Genomic DNA, 13,140 nt, shown 5'->3' on the forward strand with positions numbered 1-13,140 from the left:
TGGTTTAAAAATTACCTCCACCAGTGGAAAACTAGGAGTAATAATTACCATGCAGTGTAGAAATAGCTCCAAGGCTTTCACAACTCTTGAAGACCAGAGTTATTGCAGCATTGTGTTCTGCAGAGAAACTAGCACTGTTTCAGATCCTTGTGCTAAACTCTAAATGTAATATGGAGTGGATTGGCATATGGATTTTCAGCTACATTTGTTGCTTAGAAGCAAAGCTGACATCTGCATAGTTTCCTTTGCCCCATTTACGGTGTAGTCCTTTTGCAAATAAATGGTTGTCATATTGTCACATGGTTAATCTGATAGTCAAAATATTCCAGCAATCAAGATAATTGTAGGATTAAAATTAATATAAAGCAATAACTTCTGTTTATTCAGATTGTACCCTTCAAATGACAGTTTTATATAACTCATGAAGGGCTCAAGCTGCAGTCCTATGCATGCTTCTTTGGGAGTAAGACCACCTGAACTTAGTGAACATAAGAAAAGGTGTGCTTGATTAGACTAAAGGCCTATCCGGCCCTGCATCTTGTTTTCCACAGCAGCCAACCAGATGCTCAGAAAAGTCCACAAACAGAACATGAGAGTAGCAGCCCCTTTTTGCTGTTGTTCTCCAAACAACTGGTATTCAGAAGCATGCAGCTTCTTGATCTTGGAGGTAACATGGCCACTGATGGCCTTATCCTCCATGGATCTGTGTGCTTCCCTTTCAAAGCCATTTAAATTGGTGATAGTCACCACATCTTGTGGCAGTAAATTCCATGTGCTGAGTGAATAAGTGCTTCCTTTTGTCTGTCCTAAATCACCCACTATTCACTTTCATTATTAGATGACCCCATGTTATGGTGTTGTGAAAGATGGGGGAAACTTAACTCTACTTCCTTTCTCTACAGCTTGCATAATTTTATATACCTCTGTCATGCTTCATCTTGATTGCAGTATTTCCTTGTAGGGGAGTTGCCCCAACTCACTGATTTCTTTGGTTGCCTTTTTCTGTACCTTTCCAGCTCCTCCATATGCTTTTAAAGATATGGTGATCATAACTGAGATTTGCTTCTGAATAAGCCTGGGTAGGATTGTGCTGGGAAGGTCCTTGGCAACTAGGACCATCTCTGCTTTCAAAGATGTATTCTTCATAAAGAGGTCTACCATTTTCTGTTATTTCTAGTGGAAGAAATATCTGTGTATACTTTCAGTGCTGGGTCTCTAAGATCAAAGATTATTGCAAAACCCTGTAATGTAGCCTTGAAAATAACCACTTATTTGGTTGCCTAAGGTTATCTTCAGGTGACCAGGCAAATGAGATACACGGAAGTTGGTTTGTTTTGACTTTGAGGCAACAAACAAAAACAGATGCATGGGAAGGTCGCCTAGTATTGTTTGCCATTTTATCTGTGACGTTCTTGTATTGTTTAAAAAACTCATTCATAATGCAGGTACACTTACCGCTTTTGGATTTTTAGAGATAATTCCTCACTAGATTAAACAAATTCTAATAAAATTGGTCCACTGTAAAACTAAACTGCTTCATAGTGTAAATGAAAACAATTCTGCTAGTCTTACTATACTCTCCTTGCTTGCCATCTAGCCTGTCAGCTGTATTTGCTGCTGTTGCCAAGGTTACTTTTTGTGTTGAAGTGTGAAAGGTAATCCTGAATTGTAAGTTGATGTTTTCATATTATTCGGAAGGAAGAACATGTTCCTGCTAACGTGGATGTAGAACAGATAGACATGATGACCCAGTGTTTGGGTATTCTGGATATAGACTTGCTGCATATTATGGGACTGACAGTGACCGGATGTTGTATATAGTCTTTGTTTATGGATAAAACAGTGTCTAGTGATATATAAAATAAGTGAAGTTCCTTAATATTTGCTTCAGTTTGTAGTAGATGAAATGAACCTGAAAAAAAGATTGAAAATTGCAGGCTGAAAAAAAGCTGACCACATATTATATACTAAGGAAGTTCTTCTTGGGAATAGAAAATATACATGGAAAAGGATAGGTTATAAGCCACTTAGAAGGCATTTTGGCATATAAGCAACATATCAATTAATACAGTAGCAACATGGATGGAGGGCCTGTGGCCTTCCAGATGTTGTTAAGTGCCAACTCCTGGTCAGGGATAATGAGAATTGTAATTTAAAGCATCTGGAGGGCAACAGGTTATCTTTTGGATGCATGTTTGATTAACAGAAAACCTGTAGGAATTCTACTGTACTGCATGTTCTTACATAGTCTTTGTATAACATCTTTATACATTGTGTTTTTGTTTTAAGGCAAACAGATATGAGTCTTGTTCTGACTATCATGCTCTGTTTATATAGATAGAAAGCTTACAGCTGCTGTTGCAACCATTACTTTGAACTCTAGAGAGTAATGAAACAATTATTGACAAGCACAAGTCTCCCGTAAAACAGAACACTAGTCATATAACTCTCCTGAGAGTTGTTTGGATATATAGGCAGTAACTTTTTTTGTAGTGCTATACATGTGGATTGTTACATAAAAAACGGGGATGTGTTTGCCAATAGATATTTATTGCTGTTCAGATGGCTTTCCCCCCTCCCTCCCTTTCTTTGTTTTTTAACTATATCAGGGGTGGGGAAACTTTTCTGTCCAGTAGACCAAGAACCACCAGCAGACAGACATCCATGCAAAGACTTCAACTTTGGGGACAACAGTTAACATCCTTGAAGTGTGCTTCAAAACGCTTTCCGTAGAAACCCGCATGGATACGCACTTCAAAGTACTGATGAGTGCTAAGAGACATTGTTTTTGAAGTGCATTTCCAGGTGGTTTATGTTGAAACCTCTTTGAAACCTGCTTCAGTGTAAAAGCCACATCTTTACCTGCCTCCCAACTTATGTGTGGTATGGGGAAAATGGTCCAGGAGGCTGTATTAGGACCCCTGCTAGGCCTAATTAGACCCACCCGGAGGGTCCCTATCCCGGGATTGTGCTTTGTGCATTCCCTCATTTTAAAACCATAACTTTAGATACATTAAACTATTCATTCTCTTTATGTATGTCAGTCTTCAGTGAACATTTTTGGCTCTTATTTTGCTAGTTTTCTGTTACGACTAGGAAAAATGCAGATCTTCTTTTCTAGCTTTTCTTAAATGAAATCATTTTAAGTTTATGAGGCAAAATTTTCTACATATTAACCTAGATGCGCTCCAGTATTCATGCTGCAGACAGTGAAATGCCTTGGAGTTTTTGTACTTGTTTTCTTAACAAATTTATACTATATTATTAGAGGCAGTGAGTTTTGTGCCAGAGTATGTACACATTTAGAAGCAGGGCAAATACAAAAAAATGTGTATAGTTACCTTGCTACTTTCTTCCAGTTTTGTGAATAGTTGCATCCTTCTTTGTTGCAAGTGTTTTCATTTCTAATTGGTCAATTTCCCCCCTATTTCAGCTTTGAGATTAGTGGCCATTCAAGTTGACCTGAATTATGACATCAAGAGCTTCTGGAACAACATTTTCTCGGAAGAACTATAGATTAAGCACAGAGCCTGAGAAGTCCAAGGTTGCAGGTAGGAATACTGTTGTGGATGACTGGGGGAAGAGGAGGCTGTTTTTACAAATCTTGTCAGCAAGTAATTAGGAGAGATTCACTGTTTTCAGCACCTTAGCTGTGCAAACAAAGTTGCCACCTATTCAAGTTTGCCACTTCATTGGCAGATAATTTTTTGGGGGTCTTAGCTCAGTTGTGCAAGCTAATGGCAAAGCTAAATCTGCTTAAAGGAATTAGCATGTATTTGGTGTTTCACCTTTCATAGCACTCCAGACCTGTCCCTGGCACAATGCTATTAAATATCTGATGCATTGTTTAAGGCCAAGTGTTGGCCTAGTTGAAATGGGTTTGCTTGTCATCTGATGTAAAACAGTGTTGCCCTATGAGAGGCAGGGGAAAGCATGGATGGAATTTCAAATTGGGATAAAGGGTGTTTTATCTGTCTTATTTTATCTGTTAGTTTTTAATTCACACAGATGGAGAAGATGGTTTTGGTTAAGTCAGGAATGGGGGACCTGAAACCATGCTCTCCTACCCCCCAACTGTCATCATATGCAATGTCAGGTTTGGAATAGGTAATGATGCGGCTGCAAAGGAACCATCCGGAGCCTGTCAGTTGGCAAATGGGGGTTGCTGATTGATGCTGACAGCCTGTTGCCCATTTGCAGGCGCAATTTGGATACAAAGCTCACCTGTAAATGGACATTTCCTTTGCAGACTGAAATTAGGTCTGAAGTGCTGGGATGCAATAAATAAATCACAACACTTGGATGAATGTGGCTGTCAGACCCAAAGTAATTGCAGAATTCACCTGGTGGGAAAAGGTTTAACTTAATGCAAATCAACCCTCACTTGCAGTTAACAGGTGTTCCGGTTTGAAAAGATTGTTATCATAGAGAAATGATCAGCATAATCATTTGTGAGTGCATTTTACCATAGACCAAGGTTCCTACTGATATAGGCTCTTGAATAGAACAGCTACTTGGTACTGGTAATTTTTAAAGGGACTGTTAAGAATCCCATACTCACATGTGTAATGCTAAGTTGTAGCTGTTAAAGAAAGTGCTAAGGAAACTTAGGGAATAACAAAATCCTTCTGTGCAGCTCTTTTGGTTTATTGTTTATTTGGCTTGTCCTTCATTGTCTGTAGGCTGGTCTCTGCACATTTGCATTATGACTGTGCAAAGAGAAGCAGAGGGACAAGGAGAGATAACAAGGACAGGCCAAATTGATCTGTCATTTCAAGCAACATGCTGTAGCTCCTCCTGCCAAGTAACTCAAGAGAATGTGCAAACATTCAGATAGCAGCATGGCAACAATGAGGGGCAAGAGACACATTAACACACTATTTGAATCCTTCAGGAATAAATTTAGTAACTTTGCTATGAAAAACCTGGAAGTAGAGTCTCAGCTAGAAGCAACACTCTTTATGAGAGGCATGCTGTATCCTCTGTTTGCTGTATATACTAAGACATATGGAAAAACATTTAGGTAGGTAGCCGTGTTGGTCTGACACAGTCAGAATATATATATATATATATATATATATATATATATATATATATACACACACACATATATATATATATATATAATGTCCAGTAGCATCTTAGAGACCAACTAAGTTTGTTCTTGGTATAAGCTTTTGTGTGCAAAAAGTGTACATGCACACGAAAGCTTATACCAAGAACAAACTTAGCTGGTCTCTAAGGAAAAACATTTGATAGAGATATAGCCTTAGAGGCATTGGCTGAAATTCTGTGTACACTTGGGAGTAAGTCCCATTGAATTCACTGGGGTCATCTTTCAAGTAAACATATCAAGTGATTTATGAGATGAGCTTATCAAAACTGATTTATTAATCTCCATATTTCTGCTGTTTAAGTCTATGATATAGTATTAGCTATCTAGACAACAGCATGGGCTGAAGTCATATGATTTAGCCGCCTTACGGAAGCTAGCTCTGAGTGTGTCTGGATGGGCGGCCTCCTGGGAACCTCTTGCAACCTGCTTTGAGTTCTATGGAAGAAAGACAGGCTGTAAATGAAATAAATAAATGAAACAGGGCTGCCTAATTTCATCTTGCCTCACTTGTAGAAGTAAAATTGGTATATTGGAGGTAATACCTGGTTGTTCCTTGCTGACTTGGCTTTTTACTCATTCTCATAGGGATAGTGAACAGCAAACTCCTGAATGATTATCTGCATCGCATCTTTCCCATTGCTGATGGAACTCAGCCTACTGCTGCATATAGGTACTGGACTTCTGATTCACTGAAGAGCAAGCAAACTTGTATTGTGGTGTTACTTTAATGGTACTGCTTAGGATCACAGCTGAATGCTGACCCTAGATGAGACAAAAGTTTCATTTTACTGCTGAAGTGTTTATGTGGTATAATGCTGATGGGACTTTTCAGACAGTAGAACTTGCATGCCTTAGTTTTGAAGGTGTGTATGAGAGGCCAAGGGTGTGGCAATTACTGATCTAAATTATAATTTCTGTAAATCTGGCTAAATGACACTTACAAATGGCAAATAATGATGAAAGCTGAATGCCTTTAAACATCTGTATACTATTTAAGAAATATTTAAGGCTGTAGTTGTAACTTCACTTACCTGGGAGTAAGTCTTATTGAATTCAATTTGACTTGCTTCTGAGTAGGCATGGTTAGGATTACACTGTTAGATTATTAAACACTTAAAAATGATTGATACATGTCCACTGTTAATTTAAATGAATGTGTCTCAATATGTTATGTTTATATTATCAAAGCTAGTTTCAAGTACTTCTCATGTGAAATGACGATGTTAGCTTTCTTTGATTATTTTTTCATTTCTTTTGTGTGATTGTGATTTTTAAAATTGCTTTACACTCGTTCCTTGCCAGTTATGTATAATCCTTCTGAGTCGACTAGGAAATCACAAAACAAGGCCTTTAGCAAAGTCCTCTAATTGCATTTTCTTGTACACATTGGAATCCTCGTATTGAGACCTCTCATGTGAATGTTGCTCTGGAAGAACGTCTGTTGTATGTTTGTATTTAAAGATCTGCTGGGGTCAAATTCCGCCCACTATATACTTAGCTTCTGAACTCACAACTGAGTTGCCAGTGCTACTAAAAATAACCTTCATCCCTTTTTCCTTCTGGTGAGTAGCAGTTACCAGGAGGAGGAGGAGGAATAGAGTTGTTTCTTGTTGTTTGCCACAGCTTTCCCAGTGTACTGTTGGAATGCTCCAATTCATCATTCTACCATGGTTTTTTTTTTGGGGGGGGGGTTGGTGTCAAAACTTTCAGCATTAAGTTCCTTTGGTCTATTCTTTAAAAGCTGAAAAAGGAGCTTAGATTAATTCATAGCTCCTGTTGGATTTAGGGGTTCTGCTGCATAGGCCTCAACGCATTGTGATCCACCAACCTAATACAGCCCACCAGCCACGTGTGGCAGCCAACAGCAGCTCTCTTTTTTCTGTCTGCCTGGAACTGTAAAAACATAGCAGTGTTATGAAGCTGAAAGGACACAGGACCTGGGTGGTGGGTTTTATTCATCTTAGTCACAAATTGTGCATGTCTGCTTCACTACAGCAGTCCAATAGGAAGCCATAAAGAATCTTGGCAGTTGGGATTTGAATACTCTATAGCGTTGTGTTCAAAATTCACACTAGAAGGAAAGAGTTGCAAAATAATTAATTTGTTCATGTTGGTGAGCGCCAGAGTGTGTCTCTTAGAATCCATGACGTCATTTTCTCTATAGAAGCTATTTTTATTTGTCTTAAGATTTTAGTTTCTGGTCCTTTCAAGTAGTTGTGTCCCTGGGCTATTTAATCTATTAAACATACCATGTAGCTTTATTAAATCAATAGTTTATGGAGGATCGTGCTGAAGTAGTGAAGAAACTCTGGTTAACAATTCATGTGAGTCTCTCCATGGGGAATTATATAAAAACTGTTGAAGGATACTTCACTTTATTCCTAGAAAGCACCTCTCCTTTCAAAACCTACAAGAACACGTAGAACGATTGCTGGCAGAAGATGCTGTCTCAGAAGATGGTCAAGGTAAATATATACAACGTCTGCCATAAGTGCCAGCTCCAAGGGGCCGAGGGACTTTGTGCCCCCATTGTTTGTTTGTTTTTTGAGGGGGCCGGGCCCCCAATGTTCAGCAGGAGGAGGAGGGCGAATACAGAGCCAGGCGCAGTGCAGCTTCAGTGGCCTGTGGCTCCTCCTCCTCCTCCTGCCGTATGGGGAAGGGACGGGGGAAGCAGCCTATACTGGAGCCAAGCGTGGCATAGCTCAGTGGTCATTGGTTGCTGCTGCTGCTACCGCCACTAGCTGGGAGCGGCTTCCCCCATCTTTACCTTGCATGGCAGAGGGAAGGGGAGGACAGAGGCTGTGCTGCCACCATGTTTGGCTCCATTCCCTGGCTCCTTGTGACCTTGCATGTGTGATGTCATGACATTGCACCGGGGCCCCTCAGTCTTTTTCAGAAGCTGGTGCCTCTGGTGTCTGCTCATTTTGCAATTGCCTTAAGAGAAAGCAGAATAGCATATTATGGGGACTTTCCACCTAAACCTAGTTCCCTTCCTGGTGGTCTTTCTTTCTTTAAAAATGTATTTTTATTAAGTTTTATCAGATAAACATAATATCTATTTTGGGAAAAGAAATGGCCAACTACACAGAAGGTTTGCAGTATATCAGCCTGTTTGATGTTCAGAGCAGTATTCATTGAAACAGTTTGATTCATCCAAGCACAGTTCTCCATAGAGTCCCATGTGTGGAGGGTAGGTGACATGGGTCTTACAACGATAACACATACCGTATTTTTCGCCCCATAGGACGCTCCGTCCCATAGGACGCACCTAGTTTTTTTGGGGGGAAATAAAGGGAAAAAAATTTCCCTTTATTTCCCCCCCAAAAGCAGGTCGGGGAAACAGAACCAGGTCGAGGAACAGCGGGATGGCTGCTGTCCCCCGAGCTTGTGGGGCTGGCCGATGTCTGCCCCAGCGAGGGGCGCTCTGCATCAGGGCGCCCCCCCTCGGGGCCGGCAGGCTGCTATCTGCAGCGTGGGGAGCCTTGCTGGGAACTCCGGCAAGGCTCCCCACGCTGCGGATGTCTGCCTGGTGAGGGGGGCGCTCTGCTTCAGGCCGCCCCTCGCGCCGGGCAACAGACTGCTATCTGCAGCGTGGGGAGCCTTGCCGGGAACTCCGGCAAGGCTCCCCACGCTGCGGATGTCTGCCTGGCGAGGGGGGCGCTCTGCTTCAGGGCGCCCCGCCCGCCAGGCGGCAGGCTGCTATCCGCAGCGTGGGGAGCCTTGCCGGGAACTCCAGCAAGGTTCCCCACTCTGCGGATGTCTGCCTGGCGAGGGGGGCGCTCTGCTTCAGGCCGCCCCACCCGCCGGGCAGCAGGCTGCTATCCCCACGCTGCAGATGTCTGCCTGGCGAGGGGGGCGCTCTGCTTCAGGGTGCCCTGCCCGCCGGGCGGCAGGCTGCTATCCGCAGCGTGGGGAGCCTTGCCGGGAACTCAGGCAAGGCTCCCCACTCTACGGATGTCTGCCTGGTGAGGGGGGCGCTCTGCTTCAGGGCGCCCTGCCCGGCCTGCAGCAGGCTGCTATCCGCAGCGTGGGGAGCCTTGCCGGAGTTCCCGTAGGGCTGCCTAGGCTGCGGATGTGTTCCTGAAGCCTGGAGAGCGAGAGGGGTCGGTGCACACCGACCCCTCTCGCTCTCCAAGCTTCAGCAAAAGCCTGCATTCGCCCCATAGGACGCACCCAGATTTCCCCTTCATTTTTGGAGGGGAAAAAGTGCGTCCTATAGGGCGAAAAATACTGTATTCAGTATTTTTTCTATTTAATGTGTGTCATTGTCGAAAGACACATGTCACCTACCCTCCACACATGGGATTCTATGGAGAACTGTGCTTGGATGTATGAAATGTCTCTATCTTTGAGGAACGTCCTCTGTGTTCAGGAGAAGAAAAATAACCATATAATATCCTAACTGATGCTTGTGCCTCTTTCTTTTGCCATAAAACTGAACATAGAGTTGCCTTGTCTCAATTACTGTATCTCTTATGTTGTTGCTTCGCAAACATTTCTCACTGTCATTCCTTCAACTTTCATTTCAGATCAGGGGGTAGAGGGCAGGCTTGGCCCTTCTACTGTGGTGTTGGATCATACCAGTGGTTTTGAAGGGCTCCTGCTGGTGGATGATGACCTACTTGGGGTGAGTGTGAGGTAAACGCTGTGAATGGGCTGACTTGTCACTGGGGACTCTCGGTCGCTCTTTAAAGTCTGTGCTGGTGTTTTCTCACTTCATTTTTTGGTCTCTGTATGTCCTCACTCTCCTTTTGCTTTTGGGCTTAGGTAACACTGGTTCCCTGCTAATATTGGCTAATAAGCTGAGTGCGCATTTCCTATCTCCTGCCACTCCTCTTTCTGGAGCGAATCCCCTTCCTCACCATTAAGCAGCTTGTCAGCAGTTATCTCAACTGTGATGAAGGTTAACTAAGGCTACCATTTAACTATAATCTGAGACTGCAGTTTGAGATTCTAATTTAAGGCAAACATTAATTGCTAATGTTGCTGACAAACTATTTAACTGAGGTTAATGGGAAAATTTTGTCTAGGGAGTGAAGGTGATATGTGGAGAGACTGCATGTTTAAGAAAATATTTCCTATTTATTAACTGTGGTCAACATAGAGCCACTATCATGCCGCCATTGGTTTGATGTTAATAGAAAATGTGTTTTATGCTAGAGTTGCTGATAGGGTCTCTCCCTTTTGATAACACTTGTCAGGTCTTCATTATAACCTTTCCCTTTGGTTGCTGTTATAGCATGGTTCTTCTTAAGTTTTGAGTTCAGATGGTTCCTTGGTTCTTGGGAGAGCTGCTGGTGGTTCCCAGATTCAGGAATTAGGTACACAACTTTTTTGGATGGAGTTGCATTCTCCTTTAAGGATCAAATATGTAGTCTAGGGGTACTTCTTGATACCCAGGTGGCCACAGTGGTGCGGAGTGCCTTATTTCTGCTCCATCTGGTTCTCTAGCTGCTCTGTGTAGGACACAGTTCTATGAGCACAGTTGTAATGCAGAATGAGGCTGTGGACATTTTGAAGAGCTATACTGCCTGTGATCATATAGCACCAAATTTGAAGCGTTTGCACTGGCTATCTATGTGTCACTGAGCCCAATTCTAGATGTTGACTGATATATAAAGCCCTGAACAGCTAGGAACTCAGCTATCTGAAACAGCACCTGTCCATGTACTGTTCTGCCTGTGAGTTGAGATGTGCTGGAGACACATTGTTAGTTGTGTGCTATCACCAACTGAACTCTAGTTGCCCAGGACTCAGAATAGGACCTTCTCCCTGGTGGCATCCTGGTGGAGGAACTTTCTCCCCTCTGGAATCAGGTAGGCATCAAATCAGGTTTTTGATGTTGGGTAAATATGTTTCTCTTTTGTCAATCCTATAAGGCACAGCACAAATCTGTATGTTTTACACTGCTGTCAGATAAAGTGACTTGTATACTGAATTTTAAATGAGGCATGATACAGCAATGTACGTGTTTTGGGATAGTTTTATATAACTTGATCTGTTATAAGCAGCCCTTATAGCATGCAGTGAAGGTTGGGATGTACATGTTATAAACAAATAAATAAAATGTTCTGATAAGCCCACCTATGCTTTTAAGTCTGAAATTTCTTACTTCTCTGTAGTTTGCATTGCACAACTCACTCTTTTATTATGCCTCTATGTATCTTGCTGCCCACCTGTTAACACTCAGCTTAAGTGTTCTGTTTTAAACACTGCCTACATATTCTTTGTTGTCCTCTATTGGTCTTTAAAGGTTTGTTTCTGATAATTGCTGTCTTCCTTCTCCCCCTCTGCCTCAACCCCCACTAGAGAATTACTTTCTACTTGTCTATGTTCTACTGTTGATATGTTTGTGTACTGGGTTAGTGGAGGTTTGCTTTGAATGTTTTTCTTGTCAACATGTCTCACTGGGTTCCAGTTCTCAGCTGAGACAGGAAGGACAGAACCAGCTTTGCCCTGAACTTACCAGTGGCTGTTGTTATGCACTACCTAGCTACCAATCCTATGGCTGAGTGCCTATGGCTGCCTAACAATAGAGGAAGTGCCTTTAGTGCTGTTGGCACTGCTGTCAGTTTTTATAGTCATTATGTACTGAAACAGTGTGTTGTCCCATCTGTGATCACTCCTTGATCATTCCTTTTGGCACTCTCTTTCTTGGTCTTGCTGCTTCTGACAAATCTTTGGACACACTCTCCTGCAGCCCATCTGGTTCCTGCAGTTGGCCTGCTCCAGGCTTTTATTCCATGCTGATCCCCTCCACAACTTGACCAAGCAGCTCATTGGGCCAGTAATGGGGTCAGCACAGGTTGTGACTTCTCCAAAGCCAGTTTTCTGTTTTTGGCACTGGGTGTTTTGTCTAGGAGAAATGGAATCAGGAAGCAATTATGTGGGCATGCTTGTTGTTACATCTGTGTTTGGTGTAACGGCAGACCTGATTTTTGAGTGCGCCCAATCCTGGTGTAAAATGAGAGCAACCTATTGTGGAAGTTCTATGATTTGATTAATTGAAAGTGACCTAATACTTTCTTTAACTGATTTACTTACCCCGCCGCCAACACACACACATTTGCAAGATGTAATGAAACCCTTGATAATGGAAAACACACAATCATGGTGTGTGACTGTCTTCCTCCTTTGTTTCCCAATTCAGGTAATTGGACATAGTAACTTTGGCTCTATCAGGGCTACTACCTGTGTGTATAAAGGTAAGGACTAGAAAAAAATATGCACTAACCCATGGTACTGGTCCAAGTGGCATAATGTGTGCTGCTAGTGAACAGCAACTTGAGATGAGAATTTATTAACAATGAGGTTTAAACAAATTCCTGACTTTAATTTTGGGGCTGCATTCATTTCAGGTTTTTGCAGAAAATGTCAGACACTGGACATGCCACCCAGACAGCTTTTTGTTGTAGGGTAGTGTGATACTAAACAAATCAATCAGGGGTTTTGGAAAAATGAATTCATCCTTTTGAACTCTTCTGGCTGCCAAACCTTCAGACTATTCTAGTTTTATATGTTAATAGCATTATACAGAGAATTTTTCATTTGACACATTTGCTGCTATATTTTCTTTTAGGAAAATGGATCTATGAGGTGCTGATTTCATCCCAAGGCCTTATGCAAATTGGTTGGTGCACTCTCAATTGCCGATTCAATCAAGAGGTAATGCAAGAGCATATTTATTTATTTATTTTCTTACTTATTGTATTTACATTTAGACATCACTCTTTACCTGAAGTTCCAAGGCTGGAAATCCCAGAAATTACCTGTGGCCCCTTGTTAGACTACTATTCCCATCATCCCATGTTAGCTAGGTCTGATGGGAACTGAAATCTTGACAATATCTATATAATCTGGTTCTTTGGAATAGGGAACCTGTAATTCCTTTTCATAACTCGTGTTCTACTTAAGTTGGATATAGTAGTGGACCCAATTACTAGTGTATATACTTACCAGAAATGGGCATGGATGCTTGGTATATTACAAGGTGTGACTGGAAAGTAGGGTGAATCACTCCTGTA

General features: G+C 42.0%; 1 protein-coding gene and 1 long non-coding RNA gene across 4 annotated transcripts in view; one reads left to right on the forward strand and one right to left on the reverse strand.

Annotated features, from left to right (window-relative positions):
- Nucleotides 1–13,140, forward strand: part of RNF123 (ring finger protein 123) — a 97,393-nt gene that overhangs the window by 1,206 nt on the left and 83,047 nt on the right. For all 3 annotated transcript variants that reach the window (XM_081185821.1, XM_081185822.1, XM_081185823.1), the window contains exons 2-7: nucleotides 3,434–3,551; nucleotides 5,702–5,786; nucleotides 7,502–7,581; nucleotides 9,646–9,743; nucleotides 12,267–12,321; nucleotides 12,696–12,781. In XM_081185821.1, coding sequence (XP_081041947.1) covers nucleotides 3,470–3,551; nucleotides 5,702–5,786; nucleotides 7,502–7,581; nucleotides 9,646–9,743; nucleotides 12,267–12,321; nucleotides 12,696–12,781 — 486 coding nt within the window. In that variant the 5' untranslated portion in view covers nucleotides 3,434–3,469. The remainder of the gene's footprint in view (nucleotides 1–3,433; nucleotides 3,552–5,701; nucleotides 5,787–7,501; nucleotides 7,582–9,645; nucleotides 9,744–12,266; nucleotides 12,322–12,695; nucleotides 12,782–13,140) is intronic.
- On the reverse strand, nucleotides 3,488–6,318 carry LOC308582622. Its single transcript, XR_014005774.1, has 3 exons — nucleotides 6,148–6,318; nucleotides 5,659–5,805; nucleotides 3,488–3,573 (listed from the first exon to the last, which is right to left on the reverse strand). It is a non-coding gene; the product is annotated as an uncharacterized lncRNA (long non-coding RNA).

Source organism: Podarcis bocagei (genome assembly GCF_964188305.1).
Source record: "Podarcis bocagei genome assembly, chromosome: 2".
NCBI lineage: Eukaryota > Metazoa > Chordata > Lepidosauria > Squamata > Lacertidae > Podarcis > Podarcis bocagei.